This window comes from Brienomyrus brachyistius, chromosome 22 (assembly GCF_023856365.1).
Source record: "Brienomyrus brachyistius isolate T26 chromosome 22, BBRACH_0.4, whole genome shotgun sequence".
NCBI classification, from domain to species: Eukaryota; Metazoa; Chordata; class Actinopteri; order Osteoglossiformes; family Mormyridae; genus Brienomyrus; species Brienomyrus brachyistius.
The window spans coordinates 3,684,779-3,712,711 of record NC_064554.1 but is presented as its reverse complement, the minus strand read 5'-3'; the positions used below and the strand labels follow the sequence as shown (position 1 = coordinate 3,712,711).

The 27,933-nt window shown below is 50.5% G+C and overlaps 1 protein-coding gene across 1 annotated transcript; it reads right to left on the bottom strand.

The window, feature by feature from the left end:
• Nucleotides 1-91: 91 nt before the first annotated feature.
• On the bottom strand, nt 92-27,860 carry LOC125717973 (phospholipid phosphatase-related protein type 5-like). Its single transcript, XM_048991408.1, is given in 11 exon segments — nt 92-2,384; nt 2,845-2,971; nt 3,428-3,516; nt 3,519-3,570; nt 3,776-3,952; nt 5,190-5,440; nt 5,551-5,671; nt 11,933-12,121; nt 25,618-25,702; nt 25,823-27,147; nt 27,235-27,860. Coding segments are annotated over 10 exon segments (1,458 nt in total). The 5' UTR covers nt 25,933-27,147; nt 27,235-27,860; the 3' UTR covers nt 92-2,127.
• Between the last annotated feature and the right edge of the window lie 73 nt (nt 27,861-27,933).

Sequence of the window (27,933 nt, the reverse complement as noted above, 5' to 3'; positions counted from 1 at the left end):
CACGATATTCCGCATGTGGCCACCAGGGGGAAGTATAAACACGCTTTTTTTTCAAAGTAAAAACAAATAAGCCATTTTTTTTATTGCAATATTTATTTTCTTGTCAGACAAATTGTTACAAAAAGAAGGTATGTAGGAAGGAAAATAGTGCCACCGTCAGATCACTTCAAATGACACGGCGCATCAGTCAGTTTTTCCGCTTTAGTGTCATATTTATTCTCATTTTTAAAAAGGACTGGCTGAATAAAAACAGCCAAAAACAGCACCATCATGAGCTACTGATTTGGCACTACCAAATTAAATTCAGTATACCCGCTGAATTCCCGAGTATGTCCGTTAAAGTAAATCAGAAGTTGTGTTGTGGTCAGGCTGTCCTACACTGCCTCACCAATATTGCCCTCTGCTGGTCAAACATATCCACTGCACTTCTTACAACCCAATTAGAGAAGATGCATTGAACCCCTCTTGAACGGAGCCTAAAAACGCTTGTTGAAGAAGATATCCTTGCAGCTGCTATCCATGTAACTGTTATCAAACTTGTTGATGGAAAATTTAAGAAACCTATTTCAAAAGTAATCCACATTCAGAGCTCAAGAGATAGTGCTGTATGAAAAAATGTAAACATTTCAATGTAATTTAGGTCCATTGAGTAAAAAAATTTGGTCAAACCCACATCGACGTGACCAGCTGAAGAGACCAGTAAAGAAATAATCTGCTTTAGTCATGTGACTGTAATGTCAGTACACAGCCGGTCTGCCAGTGACCAAGTCAGTGTTTCTTTCTTGGGGTAAAATCGGCCCTTAGCCATGGTGAGCGTGACACTCTGAGGGGATTACGGCATGTACACGAGTTCGCATCACCAAACACGACACTTAAGTGAAACGGCTGGTGCTCCTGGTGATCGGAAACAGTTGCGCGGTGATCTGGAATGTCTCACTCGAGTCGCACCTTAATACCACAACAAGGAAAAAAAAAACCCTTATGTACAAAAGATGGATGGGAATAAAAACAAGGTTGTCCAAAGTGAGGTGAGATAAAGGAAGGTCCAATGAGAGAGTTAGCAAGAGATGAATGGAACCACAAGGGAGAGTGTAGAGGATGAAGAGACAGGCCTTCACATATGACTAATGTTCATCCATATGTAAGGTATTCATACATAGCATACCAATAAATACCTTCAAAAATAAAATATAATCATGTTACAAATATCACATATGGGCAGAATGCAACAGCAAATAAACCTCTCCTGTGCTGTGTGGTATTCTATTAAATACCTAGGAGTTTCAGAAGTGGGCAGTTCGGTTCCAGAGAGTGAAAATCCAGAGCACGATTTTGTTTCAACCAACCAGCTCAGTACTCTGTGATTGTGACTCTTTGTACTCAGCTAGTCGGTTGAAACGAAATGTTGGTCTGGACTTTTACTCTCCGGACCTGAGTTATCCGCCTCTGACCAGTTTCTGTTGTTCGGTGTTCGATTCTGCTTCTTCATTGATCCGCGAGAGGAAAGCTTGCAGCAGGAGCAGAGAGACCCACAGCGTAACAGCGAGAAGATCAGTCGGCAGCTGCCGTGCGCCAGTATGTTGCCGCCTGGCGTCCGAAGGCTGCCCGCATACAGAAGCTGAACATCAGTTCCAATAATTGACATCCCACTGGGAACACAAACTAATTAAAAAGCCCTCGAGTGTGAGAACGTGTCCTGCGGAAAGTTTTCTGTCTGTCTAGGGTGGGGGGAGGTTTCTCCAGCTGGTTGCCAGACTTATGCCAAATTTAATTCCGTTGTCAATGTTCACTGGGTCAAGACAGTGGTTTCGCAGTTCTGTGATACAGCTCAGCACAGGAGATGGTCACCTGCTGCATGCCCCTACTGCCCACATGCAGCTAGAAAATTGTTAATTTCATAGCTTCAGCCCAAGAATGGATTTCTGGTCGAAAATAACAGTAAAAAACTGTAATAAGTGTGGAGAGAACACAGAGGGAACCTTTACAGTACAAAAGAGCAGTGAGGGAATATTTTCTCTATCGAGTCTTTGTTCTTGTTCTTACACAATATAAAAGAAAGCGGGAGAAAAACACAACGTTTCTGTCAGCAGAAATGATAGCTGAGCAAACCAAGGAAGAAAGTGACGCTCAGCTCAGCATCCAGTGAGGAGGGCGGTTTGGGGGTCTTAGGGGTGCTTGCTGGTGGGGTGAGCGGTTTACACTTGTGTCGAATAGGAGCGTTGGAGGGGTTGGCGTCCGGAGTGGGCGGGGCATCGGTGAGAATGGCCGGGAGGGAGGTCTAGACTTCGCTGGAGATGGAGGGAGAGGGTATGAGAACGTCTGGGGGCATGGGGAACCGGTATGGCTGATGGTCATGTGATCTCGCTGAACGGGGATCCCGGAGCCTGGGGAGGAAGAAGGGGGAGAAGGAGAGGGGTGAGACAGAAAGAGGAGGCGATCTGAGGGAGCGCCAGAGGTGAGGGAGTCAAAGTTGGGGACAGATGAGAGAGGAGAGGCTAACAGGTAGGAGGAGGAGAATATGGAGGATGAAGAGAGAGAATAAGCATATGGAGGAAGAGTGGAGGGGCAGACAGAGTGGAAGACGATCTCAGTGAGATTTTATCATCCCATAACTGCTCTTTGTATCATAGCCCCTCTATTGCACAACCCCAGCTTCCACGTTGTCTCAGACCTGTTTCCCATATGAGGCCCTGAGGAATTATGGCAGCCAGTGTTCTATGAGCTGCTCATTAGGGCCCTGGATCGACGGCTGGCCTCCTGACGCTTACATCAGGGTGTCTGCCGACGATGGATTAAAAATCAGCCCTGGACTGTTGCCCATACAGGTCCACCACACATACATACCTAGGATAAAATTTGACGATCGGGGTGGGGTTCCCCACGACAAATTTTGCCGGCTCACAAGCCCATCGGCCCCCCGGGAACATGCCCGGTTTGCCGGATGGCCAGACCAGCTCTGATGTTCGGAAATCTGTTTCAAAACAACAAAGACCTTACAGATATGGAGCACTTATTGCAGAAAGGCAGCAGACTTCCAGTTAGCTTAATGAAGCACGCGGCAAGGGGTGACCCAGAGGACTGAGTTAATGTCTCACTGGGTCAGTGACTCAGCTACTAGATACTGGGGGAGTTTCATGGGTTAACCTGCTGCCAGGATTTCCCAGTTTGGTATCAACGCAGACCGCCAGGGCAGGGCTGAGATCGTGGGGAGATGCGTGGCTGTGTCTATGAGCATGCGTGTAAGGGATGAGTGTGTCAGACACATGCATGCGTGTGGAGATCCATTCAGCACTGCAGCGAGAGGAAGTGGTCGGGGAACCACAGTCACGTGAGTGCAGGAATGGGCGTCGGTGCGTGAAGGGGACACATGAGTGGCCTCCCCCCCCCCCCCCCCCCCCCCCGACCCCGCACCCGCACCGCCTCTTACCTGAGAGCCACTTAGCTTTTCGAGTGGATTCTCCACGCAGGGCAGCACCACTACGGGCATGCCTGGTGCAGAGTCAGGCCGCGGCGGCGGGAGGGGAACGCGGCCGGCCTGGTCTGCTGGAAATTGTTGACGACGCAGGTAACCTGGGAGAGAGGAGAAAGGTCAGACAGACGGGACTGGGACTCCTTCGGGCAGCTCTGCACTCATGGAGGAACCGCATACCTAAAAATGCACCTCCTACTGGAGCGGCCCATGTTTGACCTCTCCTCTAATGGAGAGACTATTCCACAGAGAGTATCCAGTGAAAAGCCATCCCAGACGTCACAGGACCCGAGCCCCTGTTCTCACCAGGAAGACGGCGATGGCCCCGCCAGTGAAGTAACCAGCTAGCACATCTCCCCAGTGGTTTCGGTACTCGGTCACGCGCACCACGCCCACCAGCACGGCCAGAGACAGCAGCGTGAGGCACACAGTGGGCTTGGCCAGTCTGGTGCCCTTGGTCCGGAACACCACTGTAACATACATCTGACACACAGACACGCACAGTCTCTGTGAGACACCTGTTGCTGGCTCAGGGTTAATGTGGTCATGCACTTTGGTACCTCAACGATAAGCAAAACACTTCGACTCTAAAGGAAAGGAAAGTGATCGCAAGAGCTGCTGACTCGCAGACAGCTGAGAATAGGCTTACAACTATACAGTAGTATGTCTGCCATTAAGAGTGATAGCTGGACATACAGACAGGTAGGCAGACAGACAGACAGGTAGGCAGACAGACAAACAGACAGACAGGTAGGCAGACAGACAAACAGACAGACAGGTAGGCAGACAGACAAACAGACAGACAGGTAGGCAGACAGACAAACAGACAGACAGGTAGGCAGACAGACAGACAGACTTTATTAATCCTCAAGTGGGAAATAAAAGTAAAAACAACAATTACACAGATTGGGAAAATGTCCATTCAATGAGTGTGTGAGAATGCATTAGCTGGTAATGCTTCAGAGTGTCAAAGAGCACAAAATCAGTATTCAGATGTGCAGGGGAATGAAGGGCGGCACTCTGCTATAGGCTGAGCAGGGGAATGAAGGGCGGCACTCTGCTATAGGCTGAGCAAGGAAGGGCGGCACTCTGCTATAGGCTGAGCAAGGAAGGGCGGCACTCTGCTATAGGCTGAGCAGGGGAATGAAGGGCGGCACTCTGCTATAGGCTGAGCAGGGGAATGAAGGGCGGCACTCTGCTATAGGCTGAGCAAGGAAGGGCGGCACTCTGCTATAGGCTGAGCAAGGAAGGGCGGCACTCTGCTATAGGCTGAGCAGGGGAATGAAGGGCGGCACTCTGCTATAGGCTGAGCAGGGGACTGAAGGGCGGCACTCTGCTATAGGCTGAGCAGGGGAATGAAGGGCGGCACTCTGCTATAGGCTGAGCAGGGGAATGAAGGGCGGCACTCTGCTATAGGCTGAGCAGGGGAATGAAGGGCGGCACTCTGCTATAGGCTGAGCAGGGGAATGAAGGGCGGCACTCTGCTATAGGCTGAGCAAGGAAAGCGGCACTCTGCTATAGGCTGAGCAAGGAAAGCGGCACTCTGCTATAGGCTGAGCAAGGAAAGCGGCACTCTGCTATAGGCTGAGCAAGGAAGGGCGGCACTCTCCTATAGGCTGAGCAAGGAAGGGCGGCACTCTGCTATAGGCTGAGCAAGGAAGGGCGGCACTCTGCTATAGGCTGAGCAGTGGGCTTTGGGCTGAGCATCTACAATTCGTACCACTATGTAGACAGCAGCGTAAAAGCTGAGCGCAGCGTCCTTGGAGGGGAAGGACTTGCGAGCGGAGGTGACGATGAGTGCGTTGCCTGTGCAGGCGCGGCGCTCCGTGATGTACTGCGTTACTGAATGGCACCCCAGCGCAGTGTAGTTGGGCCGGCAGGCGGACAGGAAGTGGGGAGTCTGGTTTCCTGTTACCACCTGGCCTGCATTGGCGAAGATCGTGGTGGTGAAGAGGCCGAAGGAATAGACCCCTGGGAGTGAGAAATGTAAAGGGGGGCACGGTTCATAACCGGATTAAGTGATTGGATGCTTAAGAGAACGCCCATATGAGTTAGTAATCAGCCAGGACTGAAGCGGTTACCGAGGAAGCGGACGATTCTGCGCAGCAGCGGGTTGAAGTAGCAGCAGTCTGCCGTGACGATGGTCTTCTCTTGAGTCCCCTCAGGCTTCAGGAAGAAGGATGTCAGCTCTCCGGCCAAGATCTGCAAGCAGCAACATCCATAATATATGTATGATCCTGAAGGTTTCATTGTGGATACACATTGCGCCCTCTCATTGCGTAAATCATAATCCTTGATCTCTGCTCACATTTTTAAACATGCGTAGGACGGAGCCGAAGCCACCTGCTGATCCACCACCACATGAAAATTGCAAAAACTTTAGGATTTAGACTCTAGATGTTCCTTGCATGGTTCCTCAGTGCTGGAATGAGCTATTCATAAGTCAGCAGAATCCCTCTCAACCTACCAGTACCATCTCAGGACCCACCCTGTCCAGGAATACCTCAACCACCTCATCCAACCATTGACCTGCTCTGTCTTCATATCTCTTCGTTATGGTCTTCTGCAAAAAAACACTAAATGCTCTTTGCTTTGCATCACATTCCACGTTCCGGAGCTGAACCAAAAGCAACCAATCAAATCAATGGCACTTGCACATGCTCAGAGTGTTACTTCACTGACGCACGACGAGCCATGTCGTCACTACACTCCTTAGTGTTGACTTTTTCTCCAGGCTGGCAGTTCTCAGGGTAATCTGCCTCTAATACCCGCCTCGTGCTGCACCCACGCACCTGTTGGTATACTGTTCTGTTCTCATCCTGGAAGGTGTGTTTAAAGCTGCAGTTTGAGGAACAGCAGCACAAATGGCAGCAGTGCCATGGATCATGAACTATTTTCCGTACATATGCTGTGGTCACATGACTGGGAGCTTGTCATCACGGTGGGAAGGTGCGGGATACGCATTGATAAAATATACAGGACAAACTCCAGGTTGCCAGGTGACACAAAAGGGACATCGACACACATCGGCACAGAGGAATGTGACTAAATTTATGGAAGATGGCATTTTCAACTACACAGACATGCAGGACCAGTCAGAAGTCTGGACACGCCAAGCCGCCTAAAAAGGAGAGTGATAGAGTGCCGCATCACATGACCTATAGTCACCTGACCTAAACAACAGAAATAGCTTTGCAGGAGTTTGACCAGAGAGCGAAGGAACAGAGGCCAATGGGTGCTGAGCTTATATGTGGGACCTCCTTCAGGACCAATGGAAAAGCCTCCCAGGAGGCCTCCTCATGGAACTGGCGTAGAGGGGACAGTAGGGGCAGCCAGTCTCTGGGGCATCTGGGGTTAACGGCCTCAATCAAGGGCCCAGTGGTGGGATCACTCTGCCGACCCAGGGATTTGAACCAGCAACCTTCTGAGTCCTAACCCACAGAGCCAGCCCCCACAACAAATAGATTGTTTTTCTTTAGTTTACACTATATGTCTTCCTAATTATTCTAAAACCTCAGGAAAAATACGAATAAACATTAATATGGGCATGTGTGTCCAAGCTGCTGGCGAGCCTGGATCCTCTCGCAGGAAGCACAGGGCCCAGGGAGACACTGAATGGGACGCCAGTCCATCACCACTTCACATCTTCTGACAGACACACTACTGGGGCTAAGAGTCTGATGGACCTGAAGCTGCCGCAGCCAGCATGCATCAAACTGCAGTGTGTGGCTACTGCACGGCCCAGGGCGGGGAGGGGGGGGGGGGGTGCTCCTGCTTTCAGTACTGCTGACTGCGTGTAAACAGTGATTTTAATAAAACCAGACAACAGACGTGTCAACAAGAACAAAGATCCCTACTGCAATGGGCCGGACGGGTTCTGGACGACATTACCAGTATCATTTATGGACAAGTCTCGCCTTCGTCAGTCTTCATACCGTAACCGACACTCTTATCCATCAGCCGGCAGGTTACAGAACTGCTCTTTTACAAGCCAGCGCAGTCCGTAAGCTCCATAACCGATCCCACCAGTGTCAGTCTGATACTGTGGGGTTTTCAGGGGTTTGTCGACGGGGGTGGGGTGGGGGGGGGGCAGGTGCTCGAGGAAGGAACCCCGCATCCTTTCACAGATGACTGATAAGCGTTTTAATATTTATTAAACGCAATTCAAAAATCAATGATGCAAGTCAGCACGCAGATAAATAATGCAGCGCCCCCCAAATGCGGAAATCGAACGGCGCAGTGAAATTCGCAGGACTTGTGGTACTCAATGTGTGGCCTTTAAACCCCGACAGCTGAGTCTAAAATAACACCTATAAAATATATATGTAATTTAAATCGATTTGAAAAACCCTCCCTTATTTTCCACGCTTAATTTACAGAAAAACAGCGACTGATTCTGATCAGCAGTCAGGACGGTACTAAGGTACAACATGCTGCACACGGAGGCGTTGCGAGGCTTGGCAGGCCAGGGCTCAGTACCTATGATCAGAAGGTCATTGGTTTGAATCCCGGTGACGGCACAGTGACTGGGTGTGAAAGGCGCCATTGGGTACTTGAGCAAGGACCTTAACCCTCCTGCATTACTCAAGGGGCGCTAGAGAAATGGCCCCACCCTGCCCTCGAACACCAAGCTATACTCTTGCCAGCATGAGTGCGTGTCTCAAAGGAAAAGCCAATCCTGCACTCATACATGTGCAAATGGCAAATACAGCATCATTTCAATGGAGCAGGCTTCACAAAGACATAAAAGCGCACAAATCTGGCCAATGTACTTACCCACGCAAAGTCTTGCTATTTGGGATGATGTGTTATGCGTTAATAGGAGTTCAGATGGAGTGAGCTCTAAGGTCATGTTACTGTAACGGCGACAGCATGCAGAACAACAGGGCATTTTATAAACAGAGTCGGAGTGATGGAGTGGGTGGTACTGAGGGGCAGGGGACAGAAAGGGCAGAACGAGCAGCAGAGGCAATGAAAAGAGGAATCAGTGAAAAGAAATTAAAGAAAGAACGGAGAGGCTAAGGGAGATGAATCAGGGTACACAGGAGGGGAACAGGGAGGAAATGGAGGCAGATTGCAGTCACATGGCCACTTCCTGTCAAGATGTTACCTGCTCCTGGGGGGAGGGGGGGGGCATCACCTACCAGGGGCAGGAAAAGGTCACACAGAAGGAGCCCACTTTCTTTCATGCCTTCTGCCTACACTCCTCCTCCAGTGCTCTTTTTCCCTCCCTCCATCTTCCCTCCTTTTCTCACTTTCAGACCTGCGAAAACACCTTGGCCGACCATGCCCGAATTGGGGGGGGGGGGGGGGGGGGGGGGGGGCGCTCTCACAAGGTCCCCCTCCCCCCAGCCCCTGCCAAACACCACTTCATACCCATCCAGTTACCTCCCCACTGCTTTCTCTCTGCGGTGAAAATCCCTCCCCGATCCTCTCCCATCATGCACTGGGAGCAGCATGCGGCGTGGTCCTTGCGCTGAGTCCATCTGTCCCTTATCACGCTGTCTTCCCCCAACCCCATCTTGCCCTCCGTCTCTCTCCTAGCCTCTCCCTCTCCCCCCAGGAAAAAACAAAGAGCGGTCGGCCATATTCTCGGGGAGCGCTGCTGAAAAGCAGCAGCAGGCTGGAGGCAGTGAAAGCAGCTAAATGATGTAATCGACTGCATCGTCAGTCCCTTTACACTGGTGTTTCGGGAAAGCAGCTCAGAAACTCTCGTACAAAGGACCTTAATCTCATTATGCATCCGTGTCGCATACATTTCAACAGAGTACTGAACTGAGTACTGAACTAATTGGTTGAAACAAATTCTTGGTCATGGTTTGGGCTTTTACTTTCTGCACCTGAACTATCCACCTCTGTCCACCATCTAAACTTTGTATCACAACATATGGAAGCCATTCAGGGCACTGTGAAGACTGACCTTTTCTTTTCGTGACTCTGCATCTTCCTTTGCCTCTAACCACAGAGAGCACATCTGATACTCATTCATAATCTGCATCTAAGGCCGAACGTCTTCATGTTTACCCACAGCCGACCCTCACTGGGGAAAATGTCAAAGCCAGCTCGAGAAAGTATCGCTAAAAAAGAGGAAGTGTAGCGTAAATACCAAAGGCTGTCATCTGTGCAGTGTTTAGTCACACGGCGTCAATGAGAGCTCTAATTAAAAGGAGGGAGATTAGGGAACCGATGTAGCAACAATGCGGGCGCTGTGGGACGTCTTTCTGTGCTCTATCCCATGGCTGTATTACATCCATTACAGGCCTTTCACCTGCACCTTCTGCAACTCCATCTGCTAATCAGCTGGTTGTTCATTGAGGTGGAGGCTCAGGTCTTAAGGCAAACCAGACACATGAACCCCACCAGCGAGCAAACGCTGTCCCAACCTGCTCCGTTTCTGCTTTGAGTCTCTATGGAAACAGCCTCGGTAATGACTCGATATATTCCAACTGACACAAGACGACGAAAAAGCAACAAGCAATAAATATGTGGCAAATGGGCAAATGTAGTAAAAATGCAGGAATTAGCATGAATCAAAGCCTTTCTTAAGCAGACAGCAATTTATGTTTCGTTATGTTGACACTGGGTGTGAAAGGCGCCCCCCCCAAATCTACCAGTCACATGACACCACAGGTGGACATTTCCGGTCCAGAAAGTGAAAATCCAGACCAAGATTTTTCAACCAATCAGTTGAGCCTAAAGAGCCACAGTCACAGAGGACTCAACTGGTTGGTTGAAACAAAATCTTGGTCTGGATTTTCACTTTTTGGACCGGAAATGTCCAGAAAGACGGCATGACACAGACTCACAGCCAGAACCATGACCCAATGAGTCTCCGTTTGCAGCCACACCCCTAAAAAAAATGATTAAACGGCTGTTCATACTTCCTGTGCCTTCAGGCGCTGCAGTACTTTTACTACAGTGTCGAAAGTTTCCTTCACTGAGGAATAGTGTGAAAGTCGGAGTTGGCGTCGCGCTGTGTCATACGTTTTTTTAGCAGGAACGTGCACTTGCTGGGGTGAGTGTTTATGTGCTATGTAAGGACGCAGGGGGGGCAGTCCCACTCAGTGTCTCCAGGTAAGTGTGGGACCGCGCTTTAAATATACACAAAACCCAGATGGATTTTTAAGTTCACTTGTTCTCTGGAATAATTCATCTGGCACTGAAATAGTGCCTGTGAGACGAGACGCGGTGGTTTTTTTTTTTTTTAAATCCAAAAGACTTTGAAATTATTGCGCTTTAAGTTTCCCCCTTTAAAATGAGCAGAAGTTCGTCATGACGACCGCATCACCCATTTGCACGGTCTTGTAGTAATTACATGGATTCATTAAGATAAGATGACTTAGTCGTAATAGTTTCCGGCACTTGTTTTCTGCAAGGATGAGAAATAATTCAGCTTTTAACTGAACATAATAATTAATAATTTGTATAGAAATGATTTCCTTTTGCCTTATTTCAATACCTTATGCACAAGGCTGGAAGGACATAGAATAGAAAGTGATTTTGATGATTGTTTAATTCTAACCGTCTGCATTAGGAGCCTATTTGCCATGAATGAGGCAGGTGACCCAGTGAAAAGGTCTCCAGTCATTCTGCAGTGAAAGGAGGCAGGAACACTGTCAATAACTCCAAGGCCAGCGGCAGATACCAAAAGGTGAAGACATTTCCTAAAACAAAAATCCAAGTGGCTCTTAAATAGATAAACCAGAGGCTATAATAAAAGGTGAGAAAAACGTGAGTCGATGTAGCCTTAAGAATTCATTATTCATTTCTGGGGGGGGGGGGGGGGGCTCCAGGGCCAATGGAAATGGAGCAGAAATGATGGGCTGTGTCAAAGAATTCGGCTTTCATTGGGAAGGTCGGAGTGAGAAATCCCGAAACAGAAACTGAGCGCGTCACTCGGCTGTCAGACGTCAGCAAGTCCTGTACCGACATCCGGCCCACCAATGCAGCCACGCGGTCAGGGAACTCAGGCTCCGCGTGACAAGCCCAGCAGCGATTACGGAACCGCGAGCCGGCTGCGAACCCAGCCCGGTTAGGGGGGCCTGACTGCTGATAGGGTGTAGGAAGCGGGTGAGCGAGCCCTCGTCACGTGACCTGGGCTCTTGGCGACCCCGCCTGCACGTCGGCTTCGGGGCCCATCTGTGCGCCGCCAGCCCCTCGGCCGCCCCGCAGGGGCAGCACGCTCGAGTGGCGGCATGAACCTGCTTAAGCCGTCACGGCACACTTTTAACAGTCCCCCCCCCAATCCCCCCCAGCAAACATGCACATATGCTCCTATCTCAGTCTGCCCCCCACGTGATGTCGCACAGCTTCTCTGTCAGGGGGCGGTCCCACACGGCTTGTCAATCTGTTCCCTTGGCTTGTCATCTCACACGCGGAAGCCGTCATAACATGCGGCGAGTCACATGCGACACACGCGCAGACGCAAAACCGCCCCCAATCCCGACGCGGGCACTCTCCTACCGTGAACGTGGGGATGGCGCTGACCATGGAGTAGATCAGCACGGGGGGCACCTTGCTGCCTTCATCCTGCCCCGGGTACGGCTTGGAGAGCGTCCGGTCGTAGCAGAAGAAGCCCTGGACGTACACAGGGAAGGTGTCCGTGTACTCGAAGTAGTACGCCAGAAGCACGGTGCCGGCCATGATCACCAGCTGAAAATAAAACATGATCCCAGGTTCAGGCAGCGAGCGGGCACCCCGTCCCGGGGCAGGAATCCCGGGGGGAGGGTGGGGGGGGCCGGGGAGGGGAGGCTGGCCTGCCAGTCAAGCGCCGAGCCAAATGCCAGAGAAGGACAGAGAGACGGCCGTCAGCAAAGGACAAGGCATGAGGAAGCCGGCAGGGAGAAGGAGAGCGAATGCGTGTGGATCCTGCCACAGTACATGGAGAAAACGAGGAAGGAGAGAGAGAGAGAGAGAGAGAGAGAGAGAGACGGGGGAGAGATAGAGGGAGGGAGGGAGAGACAAGTGGGGAGAGAGAGAGAGAGAGAGAGAGGGAGGGAGAGAGAAATGGAAAACAGAAGGAGAGAGAGGGAGGGCATAGAATAGAAAGAGAAAAGGCATGCTGTGAGTGTCGGCACCAGCGCGTGAGAGTCTGCTGTGAGTCGATGTGGGTGAGAGTCTGCTTTGAGTTGTATGTGAGTCTGCTGTGAGCGAGTCTGCTGTGAGTTGATGTGGGTGAGAGTCTGCTGTGAGCGAGAGTCTGCTGTGAGTCGATGTGGGTGAGAGTCTGCTGTGAGTCGATGCGGGTGAGAGTCTGCTGTGAGTCGATGTGTGTGAGAGTCTGCTGTGAGTCTGCTGTGAGTGAGAGGTCTGCTGTGAGTCGATGTGGGTGAGAGTCTGCTGTGAGTCGATGCGGGTGAGAGTCTGCTGTGAGTCGATGCAGGTGAGAGTCTGCTGGGTGAGAGAGTCTGCTGGGTGAGAGAGTCTGCTGAGAGTCTGCTGGGTGAGAGTCTGCTGTGTGTGAGAGTCTGCTGTGAGCGAGAGTCTGCTGTGAGTTGATGTAGGTGAGAGTCTGCTGTGAGCGAGAGTCTGCTGTGAGTCGATGTGGTGTGAGTCTGCTGTGAGCGAGAGTCTGCTGTGAGTCGATGTGGGTGAGAGTCTGCTGTGAGTCGATGCGGGTGAGAGTCTGCTGGGTGAGAGAGTCTGCTGTGAGTCTGCTGGGTGAGAGTCTGCTGTGAGTCGATGCGGGTGAGAGTCTGCTGGGTGAGAGAGTCAGCTGAGAGTCTGCTGTGTGAGAGAGTCTGCTGTGAGTCTGCTGTGTGAGAGAGTCTGCTGTGAGTCTGCTGTGTGAGAGAGTCTGCTGTGAGTCGATGTGGGTGAGAGTCTGCTGTGAGTCGATGTGGGTGAGAGTCTGCTGTGAGTCGATGTGGGTGAGCGTCTGCTGTGAGTCGATGTGGGTGAGCGTCTGCTGTGAGTCGATGTGGGTGAGAGTCTGCTGTGAGTCGATGTGTGCGAGAGTCTGCATGTGAGTCTGCTGTGAATCATATCAGTCTGCAGTGAGTGAGAGTCTGCTGTGAGTCGATGTGGGTGAGAGTCTGCTGTGAGTCGATGTGGGTGAGAGTCTGGTGTGAGTCGATGTGGGTGAGAGTCTGGTGTGAGTCGATGTGGGTGAGAGTCTGCTGTGAGTCGATGTGGGTGAGAGTCTGCTGTGAGTCGATGTGGGTGAGAGTCTGCTGTGAGTCGATGTGGGTGAGAGTCTGCTGTGAGTGAGAGTCTGCTGTGAGTCGATGTGTGCGAGAGTCTGCTGTGAGTTGTATGTGAGTCTGCTGTGAATCATATCAGTCCGCAGTGAGTGAGAGTCTGCTGTGAGTCGATGTGTGTGGGAGTGCTGTGAGTGAGAGTCTGCCGTGAGTCTGCTGTGTGAGAGAATCTGCTGTGAGTCGATGTCGGTGAGAGTCTGCTGTGAATCGTATGTGAGTCTGCTATGTGAGAGAGTCTGCTGTGAGTCGATGTGGGTGAGAGTCTGCTGTGAGTCGATGTGGGTGAGAGTCTGCTGTGAGTCGATGTGGGTGAGAGTCTGCTGTGAGTCGATGTGGGTGAGCGTCTGCTGTGAGTCGATGTGGGTGAGCGTCTGCTGTGAGTCGATGTGGGTGAGAGTCTGCTGTGAGTCGATGTGTGCGAGAGTCTGCATGTGAGTCTGCTGTGAATCATATCAGTCTGCAGTGAGTGAGAGTCTGGTGTGAGTCGATGTGGGTGAGAGTCTGGTGTGAGTCGATGTGGGTGAGAGTCTGCTGTGAGTCGATGTGGGTGAGAGTCTGCTGTGAGTCGATGTGGGTGAGAGTCTGCTGTGAGTCGATGTGGGTGAGAGTCTGCTGTGAGTCGATGTGGGTGAGTCTGCTGTGAGTCGATGTGGGTGAGTCTGCTGTGAGTCGATGTGGGTGAGTCTGCTGTGGGTGAGAGTCTGCTGTGAGTCGATGTGGGTGAGAGTCTGCTGAGAGTCGATGTGGGTGAGAGTCTGCTGAGAGTCGATGTGGGTGAGAGTCTGCTGAGAGTCGATGTGGGTGAGAGTCTGCTGAGAGTCGATGTGGGTGAGAGTCTGCTGAGAGTCGATGTGGGTGAGAGTCTGCTGTGAGTGTGAGTCTTCTGAGAGCGAGAGTCGGCTGTGAGTCTGCTGAGAGCGAGAGTCGGCTGTGAGTCTGCTGAGAGCGAGAGTCGGCTGTGAGTCTGCTGAGAGCGAGAGTCTGCTGTGAGTCTGCTGTGAGTCGATGTGGGTGAGAGTCTGCTGTGAGTCGATGTGGGTGAGAGTCTGCTGTGAGCGAGTCTGCTGTGAGTCGATGTGTGTGAGAGTCTGCTGTGAGACGATGTGTGTGAGAGTCTGCTGTGAGACGATGTGTGTGAGAGTCTGCTGTGAGCGAGTCTGCTGTGAGTCGGTGTGTGAGAGTCTGCTGTGAGTCGATGTGTGTGAGAGTCTGCTGTGAGAGAGAGTCTGCTGTGTGAGAGTCTGCTGTGAATCGTGAGTCGATGTGGGTGAGAGTCTGCTGTGAGTGTGAGTCTTCTGAGAGCGAGAGTCGGCTGTGAGTCTGCTGAGAGCGAGAGTCGGCTGTGAGTCTGCTGAGAGCGAGAGTCGGCTGTGAGTCTGCTGAGAGCGAGAGTCGGCTGTGAGTCTGCTGAGAGCGAGAGTCGGCTGTGAGTCTGCTGTGAGTCGATGTGGGTGAGAGTCTGCTGTGAGTCAATGTGGGTGAGAGTCTGCTGTGAGTCGATGTGTGTGAGAGTCTGCTGTGAGTCGATGTGTGTGAGAGTCTGCTGTGAGACAATGTGTGTGAGAGTCTGCTGTGAGACGATGTGTGTGAGAGTCTGCTGTGAGACGATGTGTGAGTCTGCTGTGAGACGATGTGTGAGTCTGCTGTGAGACGATGTGTGAGAGTCTGCTGTGAGACGATGTGTGTGAGAGTCTGCTGTGAGCGAGTCTGCGTGAGAGTCTGCTGTGAGAGAGAGTCTGCTGTGTGAGAGTCTGCTGTGAATCGTGAGTCGATGTGGGTGAGAGTCTGCTGAGTCGATGTGGGTGAGAGTCTGCTGAGTCGATGTGGGTGAGAGTCTGCTGAGTCGATGTGGGTGAGAGTCTGCTGAGTCGATGTGGGTGAGAGTCTGCTGTGAGTGAGAGTATGCTGTGAATCATATGCGAGTCTGCTGTGAGTGAGAGTCTGCTGTGAGTTGTATGCGAGTCTGCTGTGGATGAGAGTCGGCTGTGAGTCGATGTGGGTGAGAGTCTGCTGTGAGTCGATGTGGGTGAGAGTCTGCTGTGAGTGAGTCTGCTGTGTGTGAGAGTCTGCTGTGAGTCGATGTGTGTGAGAGTCTGCTGTGAGTCGATGTGTGTGAGAGTCTGCTGTGAGTCGATGAGTGTGAGAGTCTGCTGTGAGTGAGAGTCTGCTGTGATTCGGTGTGTGAGAGTCTGCTGTGAGTGCGAGTCTGCTGTGAGTGAGAGTCTGCTGTGAACATTCCACACTTACCTTTAATTATACTTTTAACTATACTTTAATTAGCCTGTATTTGTGCTAGAATGTATCTTAATGACATGCAAGGGATTTCTGCATCCTGAAACACTGTAAGGGTGTTAGATGCTCCCCCTCAAACCCACCACACTATCCATCCATCCATTTTCTGAAACCACCTGTCCTATTCAGGGTCATGGGCCTACCCCACCAATGGTGGATATTTCAGAGGAGCAGAAATGGATACCTTTGTCCCTGTCCACTTGGGGAGGGGAGGGGGTTCAGTCAACAGAGGACAATCAAGAAAGACATGAAAGCCATCGCACTACTAACAGACACGGTCCTGAAGGCATCGCGCTACTAACGGACACGGTCCTGAAGGCATCGCGCTACTAACGGACACGGTCCTGAAGGAATCGCGCTACTAACGGACACGGTCCTGAAGGCATCGCGCTACTAACGGACACGGTCCTGAAGGCATCGTGCTACTAACGGACACGGTCCAGAAGGCATTGGCTAGTTTTATTTCCTCAGAAGCAGATCATATTCATACGCCCCACACACTTCTTGTTCTCTTTTTCCCCCCAAAATAAAAAAACGTTTTCATGGAAGGGAATTCTCCGTGTCCCTTTGAGGATTATCCGTCTGAAAAATGGGGGACATCTCAAAAGCGTGAGACGAATTTCATTGTTTGTGACACTTATTCCCAGCGGCTCACTACAGGCAATGGTCCAGAAGGGGGCAGCGCTGAGCTGAAGGCCTGGGTTGCTCTGGTGTCTGCAGCTTCAGGGGTGTCCTTAAGCACAGGTATGAAGGCTCAGCGTGGAGGTGAAGCACCGACTTGCTTATTAACACGAAGCCTACAGATGTTTCTGGATGCCAGGTTTGTTTTTTTTTCTTGGCTAATCCAATCAAATGCTGCTTGCCATGACCTGAAAATTGAACTCGGAGGCCAGGCTCTGCATTCCGGTACTCCTGCCTGCCCTGGTTGCATCCCCTGCTCAACTGTAGCTGTAAACTTGGAAGCTGAATGAAGGATTGTGCAAAAAGAGGTCACCCAGGGCTCTGTGAAGCAAGCCGTCCATTTCCATCACATCCTTGACATCTTCCTAAACGCTTCCCTGTCTCTTCTGATTGGCCAGATATTCTGGTGTTCATTGGCTATACATTTGCTCCCTGAGCCAGTCATATTTTCCATGTTTTATTGACATAATTCAAAGCTAACATGATGCAATTTCTTCCCTACTTCCTGAATGAAAACAAATACCTCGGGAATCTCCGAGTGTGTATAAGCATGTAATTATTAATCTTATTCGTGTCCAAAGTACTAGTCCAGACCTAAAATGGCCCTTATGCCTTCCCGCATCTTTGTGTCATGTTCCACCCTGTTCAGAAGACCGAAACACAGCCCTGGATAGTATGAGTCATCGAGTGTCAGAACGCACAGCCATGTCACGGCTGAGGAGTGGGACGTGCCGAGACTCTCACAGCAACCCAGAGGACCTACCTCCGTTCCAGCCTCACTGCTGCCGTGGAAACGGAAAGGATTCCCTGACGTTTGCGAGGATGCTCGGCACCTGCGCGTCCATGATGAATCACAATCTGGAACGTGTGCCGTTACAGCACGCTTTTGGCTTGGGGCCAGCAGCCCTCTGTGCACAGGCTGCAAGGCTCCTGAGTGACAGAAGGCCCTCAGCAGATTCTAATTGCAAATTCTCCAGTCAGATTCCAAACTCCACTTCTAGGAGCTAGAAGGCTTCAAATGCAAATTGTAGAACAGACCTCAAAAGCTTAGTGCCAGAATCCTCCATCAGATTCTGGAATACATTTCAGGAAGACCTGAGCAACAGGCACCAGAGAGGTAATTTCATAACAATATAATATGCAGAATATTATTCACTGCAGGGCCGCCAACTGTGGTCAGATGGCTGGAGTAAGACTGTCAGTTCAAGACAAGTCTGCAAATGCATTTTCATGTATGAAAGAGTTGTATTACCTTGTAAATAGTCTGTAAGTTTTGTGTTTGATGTAACTAATCAGTCTGAAAGCGTGAGTATCACGCCAGATGCGCGAGAGCCGGGGATCCTGTCACTGCTGTATCCTTTATAAAGATACTGAAATTAAATCGTCTTCAATTGTGGTGCAAGAGCGGCGGCCTGTTTTCCGGTAGCAGCCCCCCCCTTCCCCTTACATCAGCAACGTAGAAAAACGTCAGGGGCTTCACTTTGGGGGCAGGTACCCTATGCTAAGCTGCGTTGGGATTACTGAGCGCTAGCCAGATTAGCATCTTAGCCAATCACACGAAAGCTGCGGCTCGCTTTCCGTGGCCTATGGACCCGAGTCAGCGGGACGAGCAGCGCACATGCGGCCTGAGCGCAGTGTGACACGCCAGCGGCGAGAGCAGAGAACGGGGCAGAGCACGAACGCGCTCCGACGCTCAACTGGAGGCTCCGCCCCCCAGGCCCCATTCCGGCCTATGACATCTACAGGATTGGAACACCTTTTCCTGCCAGCCATGTCCATATTCTGAAAATAAATCAGCCAGCCATCTGGCAATCCCCACGAACTGTGTAAATAAATCAGTCACATGTCCAATGGGCCTGCGTTGTTTACGGCACAGCGAAACCGGTAACGTGCAGCATCTTTCATGCCCTGAGACACGTCCCCTCAGAGTCCCTCCTTCCTCATCTGTCCCCACTGACCCCCTGTGCCTCTGAAGTCCAGCAAATAAAATTCCCCTTTCAAAAAGAATTCCTCTCTCTGTGACGGCTGTTATGCCCTTAGACGCCTCAGTGGGGCGCCCATGAGCAGCCAGCAGACAGTCAGTCACCCTCCCACATCCCTGCGGCAGCCAGCTCTTGCAAAGACCACAGCTCATTATGACTAAAGTTATTAATACAGCTCTTGTTACGAGTATAATCCCTCCCCTCAATTTGCAAATGTGACATCTGAGGTTTCGGTTATTCCCGAGTTGCCCGTGTACAATTAAACGGGAATATTTTTGAACGATGCGAAAGCCAAGATATAAACAAGACTGAAAATGATTTGGATCACTTAAAATCATATAAGAGTGCCCTGCGATGGGCTGGCCCCCCATCCTGGGTTGTTCCTCGCCTCATGTCCGTAGCTTCTGGGATAGGCTCCGGACCCCCCGCAACTCAGAAGGATGAGCGGTTTGGAAAATGGATGGATGGAAAAACATGTAGTATTAGTATATAAATATAAATATATAATATCATTATATATTAGTATATAAATCCATCCATCCATCCATTTTCCAAACCGCTTATCCTACTGGGTCGCGGGGGGTCCGGAGCATATCCCAGAAGCAATGGGCAAGAGGCAGGGAACAACCCAGGATGGGGGGCCAGCCCATCGCAGGGCACACTCACCATGCACACCATTCACTCACACATGCACACCTACGGGTAATTTAGCAACTCCAATTAGCCTCAGCATGTTTTTGGACTGTGGGGGGAAGCCGGAGTACATGGAGGAAACCCCACGACGACATGGGGAGAACATGCTAACTCCTAGTATATAAATATTAGCGTAATTTAATATGTTAAGTGTAAGTGAAGAGTATAACATTAAGTTACTTTTAGTTTAAATAAAATTAAGAACTGGGATCTAGGCATCTTGCATGGTTTGGCTTGCAAGGCTACGCCGCGCATCTTTGTCTTGGCAACCAGCCTCGCTCACGCAGCGGTCCCTGCGACCATGCAATCCCGCATTCATCGGCACAAATTTGAAACTGTTCAGTGCCGTTGATTTAGCATTTTTAATGAAGGATACAAGTTTTATTTGCAGATTTTCACATTCGCAGGCGTCTGTCCCCACTAACCCTGACGAATGTATAGGGGTGGCTGTCATCCTCACTATGACTGAGGCTTCTCTTTATAGACACATTTATCGTTACAGTTGCTGTCATGGCTGCAGTTCTCACTGCAGCTACAGCTACCATCAGGACTACAGTTCTTAGTTACAATTCTCATTATCACAGGTATTATTCCTATTGCATTAATATCTACAGTACTGTGCAAAAGTCTTAGGCAGGCAAAGAAAATGATGTTTAGATTATCCTCATGTTGGTGTAAAACTATGATATTATGCCTGTCATAGTGTGTCAGCTTAGCCTCATCCTACTATTTGCAGTGACCGTCCAGTGCAGCCATGTATTTTTTGACTTGGCCACTAGCACACCTCATACAGCTGGTCAATCTGTCACTGACTTTTTAAACCATCCATCCATTTTCCAAACCGCTTATCCTATTGGGTCGCGGGGGGTCCGGAGCCTATCCCGGAAGCAATGGGCACGAGGCTGGGAACAACCCAGGATGGGGGGCCAGCCCATCGCAGGGCACACTCACACACCATTCACTCTTACATGCATTCCTACGGGCAATTTAGCAAGTCCAATTAGCCTCAGCACGTTTTTGGACTGTGGGGGGAAACCGGAGTACCCGGAGGAAACCCCACGACGACACGGGGAGAACATGCAAACTCCGCACACATGTGACCCAGGCGGAGATTCGAACCCGGGTCCCAGAGGTGTGAGGCAACAGTGCTAACCACTGCACCACCATGCCACCCGACTTTTTAAACCAATATATTTAATTATTTAATTGAGCTGTTGGTGAAATTTTACAAAATCATGGAATGGCTGAGGTGCCCCTGAGGAGAAGTTTGGGAACTGAAGCAGTGTTCATCTAGCCATCCAACTAGATATCAGTAACTTTTTAGAAAACAGAAGAAATTACTACTAGTTTTTATTGCGTTACTCTTAATTTGCACATATTCTAATGTTAAATTGTGTTGTTTGTTCTAAGCCAAAGTACACGGCTTTGAGTACACCTGCTACCCAGATAAACAGCTTTAAACATTTCTTTGGACTGCCTAAGACTTTTGCACAGTACTGTATAGATACACAGTGTGTGCATGTGTGTGAGTGTGCGAGAGAGAGAGAGAGCATTTAACCAGCCATTTCTGAAGTGTGTCATGCAGTTAGACAACAGTCTCTCCCTATAAGGCTCAACTGGGCTCACAGGGACATTAGAAGGTTCCCTACCTACTCTGTCCATTAACCCCCCCCCCCAAAAAAAACAGATGCTCCTCTGCTTCATCCCCAGTCTACAGAAACATCACCCAGGGGCGACAATGACGGGGGTTCAGGGCACTGGAGGAGCCATCAGGCAGTGAGAGACAGGTGCCGTTAGCCAGGGAGTGAGGGAGCGAGCCAGAGGAGACCACATCTCGGGCCAGGCAGCAATATCGGGGAGTTACACATCACATAATCAGCCCACGACCAGCAAGCACCCAGAGTTACACATCACATAATCACTCCACCACCCCAATTACCCAGAGTTACACATCACATATTTCACCCCAAGCACCCAGTCACACATCACATAAACTCCATGCTTCAGACACCTGGAATTACACATCATATAGATTCCATCCCTCAGGCACCTGGAGTTACACATCACATAACCCCCTCAAGCACCCAGTCACACATCACATAATCATCCCCAAACACCCAGAGTTACATATTACTCAATCACTCCACCACCCCCAAGCTCCTGGAGTTACACATCACATAAACCCCACCCCTTTGAAAACCTATACCCCCTCCAAGCACACACACACACACACACACACACACACACAAACACCTTAACACTTCTTGAAGAGACACAAGGATGAGGTCTGATCCAGGATTCATGACTAAGTGCTAGGCTGTACCCATCATACCAATTCTCTGTGTATTTGCCATTTTTTGAATAGTAAAATAAATGTGCTTGAGACAGGCTGGCACCTCCCCCCCACCCAGAAAAACTACCCTCTGTCAGTCCGTCAAACTATTTCATTGTCTGAAAAAAAAAGCAGTCCATCACGTCTGATCAGGAATCTGCAGCTACCAGGCTCAAAGAGACAGTAAGAAGACAGTGATGATGACTGGGGGAGGAGAAGGGTTAGCAGAAGAATGATCCGGAGAGAGAGAGAGAGCGCGAGAGACAGCAAAGGAGATGGAGGAGGGGAGAGTCCTGGGGGTCAGTTAATGAATTGGAGCTGTGAGGTGCCGGGAACGAGGATGGGCGGGAGACGGAGCCGCAGGGAGCTTTCGACACCTCTGGGGTGTCAAGTAACGAACGGGAGGGAAGCGGCGGACAAACATGAAAAAGCGGAGAGCCGCTAATGTGCTAGCGGGCCGCCATTTTGTGGTGGAAGGATGGGGCAGCAGGAAGCCTTATGAGGAGCACGATCTGGATCTGGTCAGAAAGACAGGGATACAGAGCCTGGGGCCTGTTTCTGCTCCTCCTACTCCCTCCCCTCGCCCCACCCTGTCTCTGCAAAGCTCCCCCCACCCTGCCTTGTTTTCCAAATGGCCCCCCTGACCCATCTCCGGAATGCTCCACCTTTTTACACCTCCATCAGCCTGCATCCGCCCGTCCTGCCCCGTCACTGGGCTGGCAGAGCCTTGCCGCCCCTCTCCCAGTACCCGGGCAATTTACAGGGGGATTACATCGGACTTAAAGCATTACACCATTAATCGGCTAATGGGGTTCATTGTAAGGAGCCATGACACCAGGCGCAGTGGCCTGCAGTGCCCGCATCATAGATTGCTGTAATAACTGCGTCGTCCTTTCTTCGGGGAATTACATCGCATTTAAATGAGACTATAATTTTTGGCTGAAGTTTAATTATGTCCTACATCTGAGTCTTAAATGTGTCTTTCAGGAAAAGAGATCAAGCCACACTCAGTGTGAGCTGCAGTGTGATCTTCTGTTACACCTTTATTATGATTTTTATGCAGCTGATTTTTGGGTGACTCACTCAGCGTAAATGCCTGGTCCAGATTACTGCAGTGCACCGAAAGCCTTCAGGGCACCGAGCCACATCTCTAACCGCCACGCCACCCGCTGTCAGCATAGCGTCATCGCCAGCTTCTGCGGCCCCCTGTCCCCCCTGTGCCGGGTTACAGTGACGGCTGTACAGCTCGAGTCAATCTAAGCAGTGACACAGTAATTGCGGTGTGTCACCTACTTGTTAGTGCATCAGATGGATGAATGCGCGTTGGGTGCGGGGGGGGGGGGTTGGCTTGTCTTTGTCCTGCTGCTAATCGGAGTGAAGCAACACCATGTGTTCAAACAGGTGCATACAAACAGGAACAAGAGCTTCGGAGGACATTGGTACGGGGAAGGGGCAGTTGGGACGTCCACTCGTGTATTCTGTGTGCGTCTTTTCCTTTAGTTAGGGACTGTTGTGAGGGAGAAGGGTGGGTGTATGCCGGTGTATGTAGGGCTGTGTGTCAGTGTGTGTGTGTGTGTGTGTGTGTGTGTGATGTATATATTACATTGTGGAGACCAAATATCCCCACAATGTGATAAAAACCTGTTATCTTTACATTGTGGGGGATCATTTATATTTATTAAAATCTGTGACTGCAATCAAAAAACTAAAAATGCAAAAAATCTCGTATTTTGTTTGGTTACTAATGGTTATGGTTATGGCAGGGAAGAGGTTAAGAGTGTCATGTTGGGATTAGAGTTTTCCCCATAGAAATGAATGGAGAGTCCCCAACAAGACTATACACCTGTGCGTGTGTGTGTGTGTGTGTGTGTGTGTGCGTGCCCATAGAAGCGAATGAGCGGGCCCCATAAGGATAGGTATACCCTACATGTGCATGTGCATGTGTGTGTGTGTGTGAGCGGGTATACCTATCCTTATGTGGACAAAATGTCCCCATAACGTGATAAATATCCGTTTTTTTTTTCGCTTATGGGAACCAGTTTCCTGATCCCCATAAAGGAAAATTCTATTTTATAAAAATCAGTGACTGTTATGAAAAAACTAAAAATGCAAGAATTTTGTTTGGTTACTTATGGTTATGGTTAGGGCAGGGTGGGGGTTAAGGTTGTCATAGTTAGCGTTAGTATTTTTCCAATAGAAGTGAATGAGCGGGCCCCATAAGGATAGGTATACCCTACATGTGCATGCGTGTGTGTGTGTGTGTGTGTGTGTGTATATACACACGAGAAACCGTTCCCGTTCATCTTTTAAACAGAAAGCCAGCAGCTACCCCAGTCTAAACAGGACAACAGTAACCGGATCAGCCCACAGCACCAAGCTAAGATCAGTAGATAGCAGAATGAACCATGATGGTATCTAGAAGCTTGCAGGTCCACGGGCTCCTGCTGTAGCACCCTTGAGACATGGAAGTTAACTAGGTCGGCTGAATATAAACGATGACTTCAAATAAAACGCGCTAAGCTAACAGATGTATTGTACATTTAGTAAATAAAAGCTTGAAGCAAAAGCAATTTGACTAAACTGGCTGACAGGCAATGGATCTACATTTAGGTGTAGCACTACTGCCCCCTGGTGGTTTTCATGACCCAAACCGGGCGCTAAGTTCTCGTATAAATGCTCCACAACTTGAATTGGCATGTCTTTGAGCTGTAGGAGGAAATCAGAGCACATAGAAGAAACCCACGCAGTGCGGGGACAACATGCGAATACTAAAATCCAACGCCCACAGCTTCGCATAAGCAGTTGGAAGATGGATGAATGGATTGATGAGTGAAAGGATGAATAATGTCGGAAACACCCTGGATGGAATGCCAGTCCATCACAGGGCACGTACACACATGCAAACACGCTCTTTAGGCAATTTAGACGCCAATTAGCCAAACTCTATGTCTATGTGGACTGCAGGAGGAACTCAATGCCAGGTGGAAAACCATACAACACAGAGAGAACTCCATACACCCGGGGGGGGTGAGGGGCTATCCACTGGGCTGTTGAACTTCTCCAAGTCCATAGACCCCTGTTTCCCTACCCCGTCTTCGGGGGGCCCCCAGCAGTGTACGTTTTTGCTCCCTCACAGCTCTTGCTCCAAAAATGTGGACTTGGAGCAAAACTGTGGACTGTCTAGGGGTCCCCAAGACGTTTGGAAACACTGATGTATAAACAATTTGCCATATATATGTGCCTTTGTAAAATGTACCATTAAAGACATGATTCTAACCTCACTGTTCATGCAGTGACTACGACGACACAGACAACTGCAGCACTTTATCTAAAACAGTCTAAAACTACAGACCTGCATGCACCCATCAATCAGCTGGCATCGATGACTTTAGGGGATCTGTAGTTTTTGCTAAATCTTTTTAAAAGTTTCATTACAGATAAAGTAATTCTCTTTTACTCATTTTACGCAATAGTTACTAAAATCAAAATGAGTTTTTTCCCACTGCTATGGATTCATCACATTAAAGGAAATTAAATGCAAGGAGCCACAGTTGAAGGAAAAAGTCAAGATTCAAAGTGAGATTAAAAGCTTTCCTGCACCCATAGTAAGAAACCTATGGGCTAATCAAGCTTTGCAGTCATCACGAGCATTAAATTAGCGGGAGGCTGCAAATGTCGCCCGACATCCTGCAAGGTTTAGGGGGAGTTCAGTGAAAAGGCGTGGGAAGCGAGGCTGTAACATTCACGACGGCGTCGGAGGGCAACTTGAAAGCTGATGGAAATAAGAGCAGCCTGTGTGTGAAGCGCAGCAGCAGCTGGCGGCGGGAGGAAGCGGGGAACACAGTAGGGCGCTTTCCTACATAACAGACCCATTTACGGTGACCGATGCTACTGACTGACCGAGATCGCACGCACGAAGCGGAGGGTAGCTCCTCACACGCACCCACCCAAGCTGGCCTCGGGACTCACCTCCACGAACATGAAACAGGGCAGGATGGAGGCGCTGATCTTCACACCCGGCTTCGGCTCCGCCATCCTCTCCTCCTTCACCAAGCTTTGGAAACACGAGGAAGCGGCGGTCAGCGAGCGGAGGGAAACTCCGTAAACGGCCACCGGCGAAGGTTTCCGAGAGGCAGCCGGCAGAGCCCGATTTAACCTGAATCTCCGCGGTTACCTGCGTCTCGCCGAGACGGGGCGGGCCGCGGTTTGGACGCTGCATGCCGCCGCCCGGCCCGTCTCTGTCCGGGAAAGAGGGAGAGCGCGCAAGGAGGATGAATAGGACATGAGGCTGAGCCCTGCATGTGCGATTGAAGCGCGCACTGGGCTGCGTTTATAAGCCCAGCTGGCGAGCCGCTTGGCAGGAACATGCTGTAACTGTCATTGCGGAGGAGAAGGCGCCAGCGGAAGCCCGAGCGGACCCCGCGAGGGGGGGGGGCGGCACGCGTGTGGGACGAGGTCGCGGATGTAGCATTTCCAAGATGTCTGAAAAACCCTCTTTCACTCCAGAGCTTTCGTTTTTTTCAGTAGTGGCTGCCCCCCATAATGTCTGATAGGTTTCACGCCTTATCTTATCACCAAAGTGTTCAATCAAAATGACTATAGATATATAAATTAAGATGAGGATGTCTGGGGTTGCTCTCCATCCTTCACATGGCATCCATAGCTGCCCCATGCAAAGCATTGTGGGTCACGTGCTTCAGTGCGATTATTGATTATCATTAAAGAAAAACAGCAGCAATTGGGGAAGATAGGAGCGCGGCAGAGCCGTCGGGAAACTGTCCAGCTGACACTGGCAAGGCATTGGCCAAACACTGTCTCGCCCACGAACGTCTCCTCTCGTAGGAAAGACGCTCATTGCCCAAGGAATGTGGAGAAAATGACAGAGAGAGCAGAGGAAATAAAGGTAGTGAGTGGGGAGAGAGAAAGAGAGAGGGGGGAACCATAGTTGAAACCACTGAAATGTACACAGCAATAACGCCACAGGAAACAGAGTGATGTCATACAGCAAGAGGACAACTGGCTCAAGATCCCCCTCGATCTCTGCACTGAGCATGAAATGAGAAAGCAGCAGCCATATGGGCCGCTTTATTCTTAGCTGGCACAAGGGGGTCTTCTTTACCGCTTCCTCGGGGTTTGTGTCCACCTATTTCCCTGACTCCCCATCCACTCTGCCCTCTTGTCCTGTACGTCCCTGCTAGTGCGTTAGCTCTCACGCTGCTAACTGGGCCAGATCATGCTAACCCTCTCCCCCAGCCAGCCTCCCCCCCCCCTGCCAAGCAAGCGCACACCGGCGCGGTCCACCCCCACGCCTGACACCATCGTGCTGTGGGGAGGGGGGCAAGGAAGTGGGACAGCGAAGGGAGAGGTGATTGCTGGGTAATTAGTCAAGCTCTTCAGGGAATCCAGCCGCCGACGACCAGGGTGTGGGGGCAGGGGGTGTTTGACTTGACTGCAGCTCCAGTTCAGCCCCTCAGATCTCCATCAACAGAGGTCCTGATCCTTGCAGATATAGGACAGTCCTTAAAAACACATGCGACAGATGATGCCCCAGTATCAGCATGAGCTCCATCCACCCTGCACTCTTACCGTACGCGCCTCAGCTCCCCGCTCAGCAGTGGTTCTGCAGAACTCCTATGCCGAAGCCATGTCTGTCTGAGCTGAAGGGAAACAGCTATTAATTCATGCACAGGGTTTCCCGCTCCAGGTGCTCAGGGTGTCCTGCTCCAGATGCTCAGGGTCTCCCGCTCCAGGTGCTCAGGGTTTCCTGCCCTAGGTGTTCAGGGTCTCCCACTCCAGATGTTCAGGGTCTCCCGCTCCAGGCGCTCAGGGTCTCCTGCCCTAGGTGCTCAGGGTCTCCTGCCCTAGGTGCTCAGGGTCTCTCACCCCTGGTCTCGTGTCTCCTTTCCTCTCTAATGCTTCCTGTCCACTCAGTCCAAAGAAACCACACTCTACTCTGTCTTACAAGCTGGCAGCTAGGCTGAGTCTCTATGGCTGTAAACTAGCTAAAAACGAAAGCAATTCTTGTTCGCCCCTCCCCTCTCTTGCTGAGCCGAACGGTGGACCTTCACCCAACTGCCTGCTTCAAACATCTAACAACAGTCTAATTAATTGAGTTGCGTGAATCGCTGTCTCTACTGCCTCACAGTACAGCAGCATAGGAAAGGAGAGAGAGAAAGAGAGCCAGTGAGTGAGCAAGTGGGCGAGAGAGCCTGCACGAGTGTCAGAGAGGCAAGAACGATAGTGGTGCATTTGTATTCCAAGCAGATGCCCCCTCACAGCCAATAG